The following is a 14,724-nucleotide window of genomic DNA, read 5'->3' as shown; positions in this document are numbered from 1 at the left end:
TTCGCAGATGTCACTAAATCCGCCCAAAGAAGTAAAAAACCATGTACGAGCAGCGCCTATTAGACGGAGGGGGTAGGCCAGCCGATCAGTTCCAGTCATTCGACCAGGAAGGAGGTACACGGCTCCTGTTGTCTGCAGTTCAACCAAGCCTAGATGGTCAGTTACGCGGTTCGATCAAGTCCGAGTCGTCACTTTGTGCCACGAAGGGCTCTCAAAAAGTGAAGTGACCAGGCGTCTCGAGTGAACCAAAGCGATGTTGTTCAGACACGGAGGAGATACAGAGAGACAGGAACTGTCGATGATATGCCTCGCTCAGGTAGCCCAAGAGCTACTATTGCAGTTGTTGACTGCTACCTAAGGATTATGGCTCGGAGGAACACTGGCAGCAACGCTACCAATTTGAATAATGCTTTCCGTGCAGCCACAGGACGTCGTGTTACGACTCAAACTGTGCGCAATACGCTGCATGCTGCGTAACTTCACTCCCGACGTCCATAGCGAGGTCCATCTTTGCAACCACGACACCATGCAGCGCGGTACAGACGGGCCTATCAACATGCCATATGGACCGATCAGGATTGGCATAACGTTCTCTTTACCGATGAGTGTTGTATATGCCTTCAGCCAGACATCGTCGTCGGAAACGTGTTGGAGGCAACGCGGTTAGGCTGAACGCCTTAGACACACTGTCCAGTGGGTACAGCAAGCTGGAGGTTCCCTGCTGTTTGGGGGTGACATTACGTGAAGCCGACGTACGCCGCTGGTGATCATTGATGGCGCCGAAATGGCTTTACGATACGTGACTGCCATCCTCCGACCGATAGTGCAACCATATCGGCAGCATATTGGCGAGGCATTCGTCTTCATGGACGTCAATTCGCGCCTCCATCGCGCGCAATTTGTGAATTACTACCTTCAGGATAACGACATCGCTCGACTAGAGTGGCCAGCATGTTCTCCAGACATGAACCGTATCGAAGATGACTGGGATAGATTGAAAAGGGCTGTTTATGGATGACAAGACCCAGCAACGACACTGTGGGATCTACGCCGAATCGCCGTTGAGGAGTGGGACAATCTGACCAACAGTGCCTTGATGAACTCGTGGATAGCAAGCCACGACGAATACAGGCACGTATCAATGCAGAGGATGTATTAGAGGTACCGGTGTGTACAGCTATCTGGACCACCACCTCTGAAGATCTCGCTGTAAGGTGGTACAACATGCAATGTGTGGTTTTCATGAGAAATAAAAGGGGCGGAAATGATGTTTATGTTGATCTCTATTCCAATTTTCTGTACAGGTTCCGGAACCGAGGTGATGCAAAACTTTTTTTGATTTATGTATTAGAAGAACTCGAATGTATGCGGCTGCACGCTCGAAATTTTATGGAACAATCTTTGCGCAGTGAAAATATGAAGAATGTTACTCCCCATAAACCAGTGTCTCACAAATGCTGCATTACGACAGGATGCATTATAGACCACCTTTCCCGAACTATTCCTCAATGCAATCAGTACATCATGCTACGAAATGTGTTCATATCCTTCTGAATTTAGCGTTTGCTTAAGCTCAATAAGGAGATCACACTCTAATCACATAAAAATCCGCGCCCTTAACACCACGTCCTCCTGTTTGCACTACACTTCATGGCAGGTAACGTTCTCCAGGTATTCAGCAAACCCAAACCGCTCCACTGGATTGCCACGGGGTATAGAGCGATCCATTACTCGAAATCATTCGTTCGCGGTTATCTACTGTCCAGTAGCGTCGCGGTTCACAGCACCTCAAGTGTCGCTCACCACTGTCTTTAGAAAGGCGTGGCTGCTCAGTCTCTTCATCCCGTTGTTTTTAACTCACTGCGCACAGTCATTGTGCTAACTGGGCTGTTGGTAGTACTTTCGGACTCGCGATTTATTCCTTCCGCTGGTTTCACGCGATTTTGTACAACCATCCTCGGCAATGACCGACGTTCCCTGTCCGGCAGTACATGAGTTCTGAGTTCTGCCTGGTCTTTGTTCAGCTGCGGTGGTTGCTTCCCTTTTCCAGTTCACAATCACATTTCCAGAGGTCGACTTGGGCCGCTTCAGAAGGACTGAAATGTTCCTCGTGGATTTATTACTCAGGCGAGAGACAATGACTAGTCACTGACCTCTCCCCACCGAGCAAATCAGTTGTTACTGCTTCTCCATTGACAAAACAATATTCCCCGTCGCTTCTCACGACATCTAGCGCTCAATTTCGCATGTCGTAGACGGATTCGGATACTATTGATCAGTTAGTGTAGTAACAGTATTAAAAAACAATAAATGATAATGAAGTTGTTTAATGACCAAAGCAAAATGCATAGCAGATATTCTCTAAATAAGCATGAAAATAGCAAGAAGGCGTACTGAACTGTGTAAAAAGCAAAACAGAAACAGCGAACGGTCCAAGAACAAGAAGTTCAGTATATAGGAGACCGAGAGAGCAAAGCCGTAGTGGTTAAGAGGTCAAGCTGTTGGACTTCCTAGTAGGAGAACCGTGTTCAAACCTCGCTCGTGCCATATTTTTTTCCCTCGCTGTTTACTGTATGCAAATTTCTGCCTGTGTCATGGCGTAACGTCCATTTGGTAAGGAAGGGGCCTATAATCTCAGTTCATTCTGCACAACTACTCTATTAGCAGCCGAAAGGAAATGGGTCTCGAATGGGAACCACAAACGACACAAGGCAAGTCAACCGAATCCTTTTCCGGAAGACATGTCTGGTGTATCATACACGGCATTAGTTACAGTAAGTATGTCACCTCATAGGAATCTCTTACCGACGCACCTACTTTCCACACCTGTTAAGTGAGTGCGATATGCCTCCTTTCCCGATTTAGGTGTTCGTATGAATGTGAATGTGATCACTCTCAAGATAATGATGACAACATAACAGTTTGTCACATAAGCCATAAGCTGCAACAAATGAACGTAGTAGTTTCACAGTCACACAGTTTCTCTGTGCTGTGTCAAAACATACGAGGGTGAGTCAAATGAAAACCTTAAATTTTTTTTTAATATTATTTATTGTGCAGAAGTGGTACAAAACTGTATCACTTTTCAACATAATCTCCCCCACGCTCAATGCAAGTTCTCCAGCGCTTACAAAGTGCATAAATTCCTTTAGAAAAAAATTCTTTTGGTAGTCCGTGCAACCACTCGTGCACCGCGTGGCGTACCTCTTCATCAGAACGGAACTTCTTTCCTCCCATTGCGCCTTTGAGTGTTCCAAAGATAAGGAAATCACTTGGGGCAAGGTCTGATGAGTATGGTAGATGAGGAAGACACTCAAAATGCAGGTCTGTGATTGTTGCAATTGTTGTACGGGCAGTGTGGGGCCTTGCATTGTCATGTTGCAAAAGGATACCTGCTGACAGCAATCCACGTCGCTTTGATTTGATTCCAGGCCGCAGATGATTTTTTTAGGAGATCTGTGTATGATGCACTGGTGGCAGTGGTCCCTCTGGAAATGTAATGCTCCAAAATGACGCCTCTTTCGTCCCAAAAGAGAGTCAGCGTAACCTTCCCTGCTGATGGCTCTGTTCGACACTTCTTTGGTTTTGGTGATGAGGAATGGCGCAATTCCTTGCTCGCTCTCTTCGTTTCCAGTTGGTGGAAGTTAACCCAGGTTTCGTCCCCAGTAACGATTCTTGCAAGGAAGCCATCACCTTCTCGTTCAAAGCGCTGAAGAAGTTCTTCACAAGCATCAGCACGTCGTTCTCCCATTTCAGGAGACAGCTGCCGTGGCACCCATCTTGCAGACACTTTGTGAGACTGGAGCACATCATGCTCATTGTCGTGTGCTGACCCATGAATAATCTGTAAATATGCTGCAATGTCATTCAGTGTCACTCGTTCGTCTTCCTTCGCTATGGCTTCAATTGCTCCAATGTTCTGTGGAGTCACAACTCGTTGTGCCTGACCTGGACGAGGAGCATCTTACACTGAAGTCACACCATTTGCGAACTCCCTGCTCCATTCGTAGACTTGCTGCTGTGACAAACATGCATCACCGTACTGAACCTTCATTCGTCGATGAATTTCAATAGGTTTCACACCTTCACAACGCAAAAACCGAATAACAGAACGCTGTTCTTTCCTGGTGCAAGTCGCAAGTGGGACGGCCATCGATATACTGATACTGCGACGGTATGTGTGCATCTGCACTATGCTGCCACCTACAGGCCATTCTGCACGCTGCTTGTGGCACGCCTACCAACTTACAGGATAACGGCGCGAAATTTTGATTTGTTTTTACAAATTTACGATTTTTATTTGACTCACCCTCGTACGTTTTTAACGTTTTTGGAGTTGCGTTCATTTTAGGAATTTTTGACTGTGTTGTAACATTGTTCACACCCGTTTATTTGTTGTTTTCATTTCTGTGGGACGTATGTGTGGTATCTCGCCTGCCCTCACTGTTCATCACGTGTACTTGCGAGAGTAACCTTTTCTTACCATATGACTCATATTCTATAACCTATGTAAGGTATGACAACTGCCAAGACTATAGAAAGAGAACAAACAAATCAATGAGCGGACGGACAGTACATAATACTGTGAAAAAAAAAATAAAAAATAAAAATACATGACACGAGTCACTTTTGAACAAGGGTCGTCCACTTCTCAGTCCAACACCGTGACCACTGAACCACAACGGTTATTAATTAATGCTCAATATCGCACTTGTTTAGCTTGGACCATTCACTGTTTCCATTTTTTCCCACAGTTAAGTACACCTTCTTCCTGTTTTCATGCTTGACGGGCTATCGACTGGCCCATCCCACCACTAAATCTGAGGAGCTGCGATGGGGAGTTTCCCTTGTGAGAACTGGAAGAATAGAGAGAGTGTTATCGAAACATGTCACACATTAACATTCATTTGCTCGAGAGATACCCATTCCGGCTCTCATCCGTCGTTGGTTTGGACTGGAAACAGACTGGTGACACGTGGCGCCCGCCACCGGCTGCTAGACGCGCTGGTATTACATATTCCTCATTCAGTTGCACTCGCAACGTACGTCATGTTCGTGGCAGCAGCGAACCATTGCTATCTGGCACGATTACCTGGCAGAATTACCGTACATCGCGTGCGCGGAGCCACAGAGAAGTACGCGGAAGGCCGGTGGACTGCTGAAGACGTTCATCGCTCGATGCAACGGTAATAAAACTCGACAATTTGCGAGACCCATTAGCACGCAGTCGGCAGTCCCAGCGAGTGTGGTGCTTGCGCAGCACTAACACCGTTGTGGTGATCTAATAAAGTACCGTAGCTAGCGTCTGTCATTATCGAGATGTCATTACTACATGCTATATTGTTCTGTAATTATTGCATATTACAACTGGAGTGTGGTTGGGTTAATGAAAAACTCGTAAAACTGTAATCAAACCGAATCACTTAACTGTCTGATGTAGTTTGTACCAGTTACAAAATTAACCTTCTTGTCCATTAACTCAACGGTTCAAGTACATACTTAAGTCCTTAAGTACTAAAATAAAAGGTATTCTAAATTTATTTGTTTGTCAGTAACTGTTCTGGCAGTTTCTTTCTATTTGTTTTCCGATTTTGTACGAAGCATATTCGAAAAGTAAAAATAAACATAATAGTTAGAAAAAGCTTTTATTGGCAATTTTAGTTTACTTCGAACCTACTTGACTTTTACGAGGAATCTCCATTTACTTCCAACCACTTTTCGTTAACTATTACTAGTTTCTTCAAACAATCCGCAGAGGTCTTCGGCAGCGAATTGAACCAGATGACAAGAATGACTTTGACTTTGTTGTCAATTTCAAATTGTTGTCCACAAAGTCACTGTTCCAAGGGCTAGAAGTAACAGTCGGTGGGTGAAAGGTCGGAACCATAGTGTAGCTGGTTGAGAAGTACACAACGGAAATGCTGCGTCTTATCCCTGGTACGGGCAGCGGTGTGTGGATCAGTGATGTCGTGGAGGAGGACTACTCTGGACGACAGTTCCTCGCGTCGTCGATTTTGGATGGTACGTCTCGATTCGGTGAGCATTTCGCAGTACATATCATCTGCAACCACGTATCGCGAGATCAATCAAAAGAACGCCAGCTTTGTCCCAAAAAACTGGGCCCATCGTTTCTCGACACCACTGAATGCTTACATATTTTTGGTTTTGGTGAAGTTGAACGGTTCCACTGCATTGAATGTTTTTATGTGTTCATCCTTTGATTGATGGTTTATGGGACTTAGGCCGTTCACTTACGTGATGATGTTAGTTACAGAACAACATCGCTATTACACTATTCTACAGCTAGTTCACAGATGTTGGCCACTGATAGGATCATGTGTACGATTGCAGTACATCCCTTCAGCGTCACTAAAAGCCTGAACATGGTGTTTTGATTCACCGAAACTGTTGCAACATAATACATAATATCAAAACGACGGCTGCAAGTGTTTCATTTTATTACTTATTAATTGCTGCTTTGACTCTGTGTTGGAATAAGCTATCATAGTATCGCCAACCGTTACAACACGGGAAAACATATCATGGCCATCTCAAGGAGGGCGACCCCAAAAGGCTGGTCCGAATGGCATTCTTTGCTTTCCGCGTTGGGCGGAAAGCGTTTTCGGTACGCTCCTTCGATCTCCAAGCTTTCCCATGCTGTTCATATAAATAGTGAAGCGTCCAACATGAGTAACACCATTAGCTAAAGCACCTACTGTTGATCAAATATCAGTTTTCAGTCCACAAGTTAGAGGGTTTCATCGATCTGGGTACTGAGCCTATCATTCCGCCGTTCATTTAGACAGTAGTGTTCAACCACTTTGGTCACATTTGCCTAATCTTTAACTTACTACAGTAGGCTCATATACCAGGATTAACTCATTATACATTTAATTTGCGGTACTGACAGTGTCTTCGTCGACCGAAGATGACGCGTCGCGCTCCCCTTTTTACTCCTCAGAAGAAACATTTTAACCAGCCGGTGCGAACCGCAGATAAAGAGGATTCGCAACATGCCGCCCACGTGCAGCTACAGAGGTCAACAGAGGACGCCCAATTCGCATCACTTCACTGCCTGCAACTGTGATTGGTCGATGCGTCTTTATAAGCCGCCACATTCGAGAATTTCGACTCCTCATACGAACCATCCTATATGGTTGCTCCTCTTTGGGTACCATCTACAAATCAGCCCTCAGGCTTACTCATACCTTGCAAAACGAGGATTTGAGGATGATCGTAAGAGTCTCCAGGTGGGTACAGATTTACATCATGAACTCTCCATCGAGACTCTCCGAGAACCCATCGAAGTATCCACACGGGAACAGATAAACAAAATCGACACTCCTCGACCTGCATCTCGCCATTTGGACTACATGCGCTCAGTCGTTCCAGAAAGATGGCATCGCGTTCGGGTACCTCAGGCCATTATCGAGGTACCCCACCGAAAACAATCTAAGAAAGTCAGCACCCACCCCAAGAGGGCTTCAGGTCTCCATGAACCCCGCAGCCCTTCTTAAGGGTCAATAAAGAGCAAACTGCCCTATCACATAAAAACCAGGAAGTCCAGCCACTCATTGGCAACACTTCTGCAAGAACCACACAGACAAACACATCCACATACTCACCCACCCGCCCACGAAGTTCCACCTCAGATTATCCTCAGACTACCCTCAGATCACGCTGAGCGTACGGACGGACGGCAGCGCAGTGAGATCTTACGACCCCAGCACGACTCCAGGGAGAGTCTTAGAACCTAGCACGACGTTATTGCTATTCCAGCTGCTAGTGAACATTGCTAACTAGTACTAGTGGAACAGAGAGAGAGAGATAATGTTTTTATTTCTGAACTGATTTCGTTGTGGTTTAGCATGCATCATTCTGACGTTGAATTATCATTTCATTTGCAATACTATTTCAGTTGTGCTTCGGAAGGAGGATATTTTAATAGTTTTGCGAAGGTAAGCTTTATTATGACGCAATGCGTTTGAATTCTCGTGGTCGTACATTTGGAGTCTCAGTTATTATAGCAAAATTACGGTATCACCGTCAACATTTAAGAGGAAATTTGATTGTTTAGATCGTGGTGATTGATTTTTTTGAGCCCATCCGGCATCCGCTGTAATTCGAAACCAATTGTCCTTTGTTTGGATAAAGCGATTTAACCCATCGGGATATACGGATGTTGCAAGGTAATCTAAAGTTCTCCATTTTATGAATTCTAGTATTACAACTAAAAATTAGTATGAGAGTGGAATTTAGACTAATGTCTCTTGGAGATAGTAGGATTAAACATCTGTGGAACGAATACTGAATGGCAAGATCGCACCATAAATCTACATTTCACATACAACATTGCGATCAAGGGAATCTCTGTCCTCGTCAAATGCAAACATAACAGCCACAGGTGAGATGCAGAGAAAAATGAAAGTGATTATACGAATGGTGATGAAATGGATTTAATTGGCGAAATACGAAGGATCTCGGCAAAAAGAAAAATACCACGTCGAAAATAGTTTAAAATTTACCGAACTACTGATTACGACCCACTTAATACAAGCAAGAGAGAAGTGCCGATATATTCTCAAGGCTACTTAATTTGCAGAAAATTTTCTATTACACCTGCAATGTCAATTTGTCTTTAAAGTTATTCCGGCAGCAGCACAGCGCTCTGCCTTAGTAATATCAATCACAGTGATCAACATACTGACGAGCAACTATCATTTATGATATCTGTTCCGCATCAAAATTTAAAATATTCAGTTTGGACGGAATAGTGGAATAAAGAGGTGGGACAAATAATAATCTTGTATTTTTGCTCGACTATAATGTGCTCTTGACTGATTATGGGATGTACTCAGTCTTAAAGAAGAAAGAGTTTGAACCTATCAGACAATAAGACGGGAGGTCTGTCCTTTTATGTTGCATTGCATCAGGAGTAGACCACTTTGATTGTCACGAATACTACCTGTTCTAATTAATAACAAAACTGTAAGACCGTCATGTCTGTCTATTTGTCTGAACAAGCTACTCTCCAAAATGGACGAATTTTCATGATGTTTTCACAGGTAATTTGAGTGTAACTTGGAGCGGCATATCGGCCAAATTTCATCGAAATCGATCCAGAAAAAAATGGTAATTAAAAGTTTTACGAATCTGCTAAGCTTAGTAGTTCGGATGTTTACGTTAGTGACAGCGTAGTACACCAAGGAACTAATAGATGGCGCTGTTAGTTTCGTAGTACACCAAATGAACAACAGATTAGTTTTGTGGTAAACCGAAGAACCGACAGATGGCGCTATTTTTATTTTTCTAGTGACGTGTGACAGAATTAAGCGACGCGGTCTTATCTTCACGAACACAAACTCACATTGTATTTATTTGGTACAGCCGTACGGATTTACTGATTTTGCTTGCGCATTAAAAGCTTAATGAAAATACTTTGCTTTTTTCGAAACGTTTGATTTATATTTGACTTATTGTTTAGGAAAAGCGAGTTTATTGAGAGAGAGATCCAATAAGTGTTCCGTTTTTAGCGACTAATATATGGAATCCTAAAATGTAACGGTATGCAAAGGCCTTTCCTGAACATCCGTTGCAAAATTTGGGCGTATAGCTAGTCTTGGAGATAAATTGGATGACAAAGTGTGTAAGAGTCAATTTACAAATCCGAAGGTCCGGGTTCAAACCTCAGTATAAAAGGTGATTTTTGTTGGACAACGTGGTTCGGAGTGCACGCTAAATCCTAGGCTCCGCTGCACTGGCAAGCTAAGTAATTTCAAACGTTGGACGAAGGCACACGTATACCACTTTCAGTGGGACTATGGTCAGCAACACTTAAGACTGCTTCACCTTACTTCCACTGTACAACTGAGTTGTGGCAGGTAGAATGTAACTGAAACTGACATCCGCTGGAATCACTCTCTTTCGTGCTCAGATGCCTTCCGAGTTAGGTAACACAGCATTCGCATTTGGAAGGAGGGGGATTGAAATCCCCCGTGTTGTCATTCCATTTTTGGTTTTTCCCTAGTTACTCCAAATCGCTTACGTGGAGTGTGACAAATTTTCATAATAGATTGTTGAAGCGAAGTCGACGGCGACATCTGACAACAAACTCTCTGAACCTAATGAAAAATTTATGTCACGCAATTTCCATTTTTATACGTGACACAACAGTGCAATATTACTGATTGGTTGCTGATTCCATCGAAACAATGAAATCCTTCCGAAATTGTATTTTAGGATTCCCGAAAGAAATCCATATTTCGAATGTTGAAACCAGTTTAATTCATTATCCTATTCAGATGTTCCGAAACTATTCGCTCCAATTAATACAAGAGGTAGGGAAAATCAAAACAAATATATTTAATTATGGCACATGTGGTCCCCGACGGCAATTTCTGACGCTACGGACAATGTACACAGAAGGCACATTAGCATGCTCTTTTCAGCAGTGCCACTCACAGGAACTGCTCGAATGCGAGACCACTGGCCTACATGCAAGCACTACATCGTCGGTCTATTGCTGTCGTGTCCATTAGAAGATACCTGGCATGTCCGCAATAGCACAAGGGGCGACAGCGACGAGGTCTTCCTCTGTTTCCACGATGGTTTCGTACACCAGCTGTTCCATATGCCCCTAGAGGAAGAAATCCAGATACCTGAAGTCAAGCGACCCGGGTGGCCAGACCACAAGGACACCTCAGCCGATCAATCGATTCACGAAGGTAGCTCTCAGATGATCCCTCAAAGCAATGCTAAAATTGACTGGCGCTCCATCGTGCTGGAAGTACCTTCTTGGCTTAACACTCAGAGATACATCCCCCGGCAGTTCTGACAATACACGTTCTACGAAGGTGCGATATTACCGTCCGTTGAGGCGGAATGGAGGAACTGAATGGTCCAATCAACAAATCACCGAGAATGCCCGTCCATAAATTAACACCGAATCGCTGTTGATGTGCACGAGGTCGAGTACTTCGTTGATTCACATGTGCCCAAACACGCGAACTGTGGACATTTGAATGTCACTATGCATTTCCAACCAGTGATGCATGCACAAGAACTTAAAGTCAGCACCACAAAGAATATGTGCCCTAACATTACAAGTTGACCTCAGAGGCTACATGTTCCTCATCGAAACACATTTATTTTGATGTTCTCTACCTCCTGTATTAATGTGACCGAATAACTTCGGAAGACACTGTATTTTGCTACCATAAACTGAGGATCGATAGTGACTTAAATCACGAGCAGCGTAATACGTCTCACTGGGAACCGATCCATTTGGCTAACGTCAAAGTTGTATCACATATGACGAAAGGAATCGATTGGGTAACATCCGCATGTAATTAAATGAATATTTGGGAGCTAACATTTATTCGCCATATGCTGCAGGACAAAATACCGTGATTTACACATATACAATTGCAATCCTAACGTATCATCTGAATTACCATATCTAAAATATAAATCAGAATATTAAATCCTCCATAGCTTTGGAAATGGTGATAAACCCGCAAAATCAATTAGCAATTCCTTGAAGATGAGTTCTCAGTGCCCTAATTTCATAAAATCTTCAAATGGTTCAAATGGCTCTGAGCACTATGGGACTTAACAGCTATGGTCATCAGTCCCCTAGAACTTGGAACTACTTAAACCTAACTAACTTAAGGACATCACACAACACCCAGTCATCACGAGGCAGAGAAAATCCCTGACCCCGCCGGGAATCGAACCCGGGACATAAAATCTTCACTTACTATATTTTGCTAAGTAGGCAGACAGGTTTGAGGGTATATACGTTCACATAAATTAAATGTATCAATTGAAAAACTCTTTTGAGCTAACTTTAATGTAAATGAAAAAAAGACCATCCTTTAGTAAACTTGTCCTCTTCATTCTTTGTAACAACACATACTTTAAACTGTTGGGTAGAGGGGTGCCTTTAAATACTTTCGTATAGACGTCTGGTGTCACTTGACAGTGAGCTTGTGGTGTGCTGGAGCACGCAGACCTACGAGACTTTTAATTTTTGTGAATGCGAACGAATTGTAGATTGGCAACGGTGACTATGGAGATCTATCAACTGTTTACAAAATAATGTTGTATTTGATTTGTTAGTATTCGGGTTGCAAACAGTTACAAAACCTGACAACACAAGTGAACTTCGGAAACAGTGACCCGGAATCAACTACGGCCATCCAATTCATCCGATTATTTTCATTAAATCCTTAACTTTGATTTGCGAGGTGCATGTGCTGTATTGAAGGGGGACTCAGACTTAATTTTTTATTGACGTCAAGCACAGATACACCACGGGGGTAAGGCAGGGAGGGCTGCTTTGAAAAAGACACGGGCAATTTTTTGCTTCATCCTTGTCGAATCCGAGATTGTGCTTCGTTTCTAATTATCTACCGTCTTTGGCAAATACCGTTCCTAATTGGCACAATGATGTAATTAAAGACTGACGATGCCGCTCCCGTCCATGCAGCTAAAGATTCTGGTTTTCAACGGAATACGAAGCATTGTGTGTGGCTGTGCATTTACATGTAAAAACAGATTCTTAAAAATAACTTTACCGACTCCTACAACGAGCCGACTGTTGATTTTATTTTTATCCAACAGCAGCAAACGACATAGCTCACGAACTATCTGAAGTAAGAAATATTTTACGACGGTGGCATCCTGGATGGATATTTTGAAACGAGCGCTGAATCTCCTCGCTGCCAAGGCTTTTTCTCGCCTTTTCCTCTACGGTCTTCTGTACTGACATCTCACAAACAATCAGGCAGTTGTTGTTTCCACTTATCAGAACGCAATCATCTGAAAATCCCTTTTATCACCAACTTAATAATGGGAGGAAGGATTTGTTGCTCACAAATATTCGAAACAAAAATAAAAAAGACTGGTTACCAAAGCTGCTAACGAAGTTTTCATCATCTCACGCAGAATTTACGACCCGAATGTCGTCCAGGTCTAATGGGAGGAAGATTCCTAGGCCCTGGAACTTTACGAGCTGCTTAACGAACAGAGCTCCGCCAAACAGGTGCTGGTAAATATCTGCAGGAAAAAGCCCTTCCCAGGAATTTTCACGTTCTTCCGGTGCCGGGGAAACATTTCACAGGCGGCGCGGACACGACAACTAATCAGCTGGCGGCCAGCTTTCGCCTGCCAGTGGGAAGAGAAAAGTTTTGCGCCCGTCGCGATAAGACGCGCAGCAGTCGTAATAACATGGTACTCACAGGCCTTGCTGCGCAGGTCCCAGATCTTGAGCGTCCGGTCGTGGCTGCCCGTGACCACCTTGGTGGGCTCGCCCAGGAACTTCGCAGCCATCACCTTGCCCGAGTGCCCGGTGAGGGTGTGCTGAAATATAAAAACGTAACTCATTGTCACCATCTCTGTTTTACAAAATCACATATATGAGGGTCATTCTAAAGGCAAAGAACGTACTGTTTTTGTAAACATTTTTATTCTAGATGCTGAAAGAAAACACACTGACGGAAATAAATCGCAACACCAAGAAGGAATTGTGCGACATAAAAGAAAGTTGGTATTCGTGTTTCTACTTAAAATAAGACGTCTATTCAGTTTTCACGCCAGTCGCATAAGAGTAGCGCTAGTAGAGCCACTATGAGGACGAAAATTAAGTTAGCTTTAAATACACGCTGCAATGGCCTTGCGCGTTAGTTACCTTCCAGACAGGACATGGTGAGTTGATGTTAGCCGAGAAGGCACCATTATCAACACCTCACTGAGTCTAAACAAGATCGTGTAATAGGGCTACGAGGAGCTGCATGTTACTTCTGCGATTTTGCAGGAAGACTTGGTAGGAATGTAGCCACTGCATTTGACTGCTGGCAGCGGTGGTTCACGAAAATATACGGTCGCAAGAAGGCCGGACGCCGCCGGCCATGTGACACTATCGAGAGGGAAGACCATCGTGTCCGCCGTATGGCTCTGGCGCATCGTACTGCATCTGCAGCAGCAACCTGAGCAGCAGCTGGCACCACAGTGAGACAATTAGATGTTAAAAATCTGTTACTTCAAGGACAGCTTCGAGCCTGTAGCGTGCATTCCACTGACATCAAACCACCGCCATTTGCGACTTCAATGGTGTTAAGCGAGAGCTCACTGGAGTGCAGGGTGGGGATCTGTTGCGTTTTCTGATGAAAGCTGTTTCTGTCTCGGTGCGAGTAATGGTCGTATGTTGGTTATAAAGAGGTCAGTTGAGCGTCTGCAACGAACCCGTCTGCGTGCGAGACACACTGGATCTACAACTGGGTTTATGGTCTGGGGTGCGATTTCGTATGAAGGCAGAAGCACGTTCGTAGTTACCACAGGCACCCTAGCTCCAAAATTGTAAGTCAATCTGGTGATTCGAGATGCACTGCTGCCATTCATGAATAGCATTCCAGTGGGTGTTATCAAACAGGATAACGCTCGCCCACATTCCTCTATTGCAGCCCCACATGCGCTACAGAGTGTCGAATGTTGTCTTGGCCTGCTCGATCACCGGATCTGTCTCCAATCGGGCGCATAAGGGACAATATCGGACAACTACAGCGTCATCCACAAAGAGCAATAACCGTCTATGTAGTGGCGGACCAAGTGCAAAGGGCATGTAAATCCATCGCACAAACTGACGTCCGGTACCAGCTATTTTTGTACCTAGTCGTCGCTCGTATTTACATATCTGTCGTAGCGCCCAACAGGTTTTCCCACACC

General features: G+C 44.2%; 1 protein-coding gene across 1 annotated transcript in view; it reads right to left on the bottom strand.

Annotated features, from left to right (window-relative positions):
• The window catches only part of LOC126416605 (autophagy-related protein 16-1-like), a 135,476-nt gene extending 122,118 nt beyond the window's left edge, over window positions 1–13,358 (bottom strand). The window contains exon 1 of the mRNA XM_050084359.1: window positions 13,242–13,358. Within this exon, the coding sequence (XP_049940316.1) occupies window positions 13,242–13,332 (91 nt within the window). The 5' untranslated portion in view covers window positions 13,333–13,358. The remainder of the gene's footprint in view (window positions 1–13,241) is intronic.
• Window positions 13,359–14,724: the final 1,366 nt, after the last annotated feature.

The sequence above is a fragment of the Schistocerca serialis genome, chromosome 8 (genome assembly GCF_023864345.2).
Source record: "Schistocerca serialis cubense isolate TAMUIC-IGC-003099 chromosome 8, iqSchSeri2.2, whole genome shotgun sequence".
NCBI lineage: Eukaryota > Metazoa > Arthropoda > Insecta > Orthoptera > Acrididae > Schistocerca > Schistocerca serialis.
Note: the sequence above shows the minus strand (reverse complement) of the source record. Positions and strands in the feature narration are given on the sequence as shown.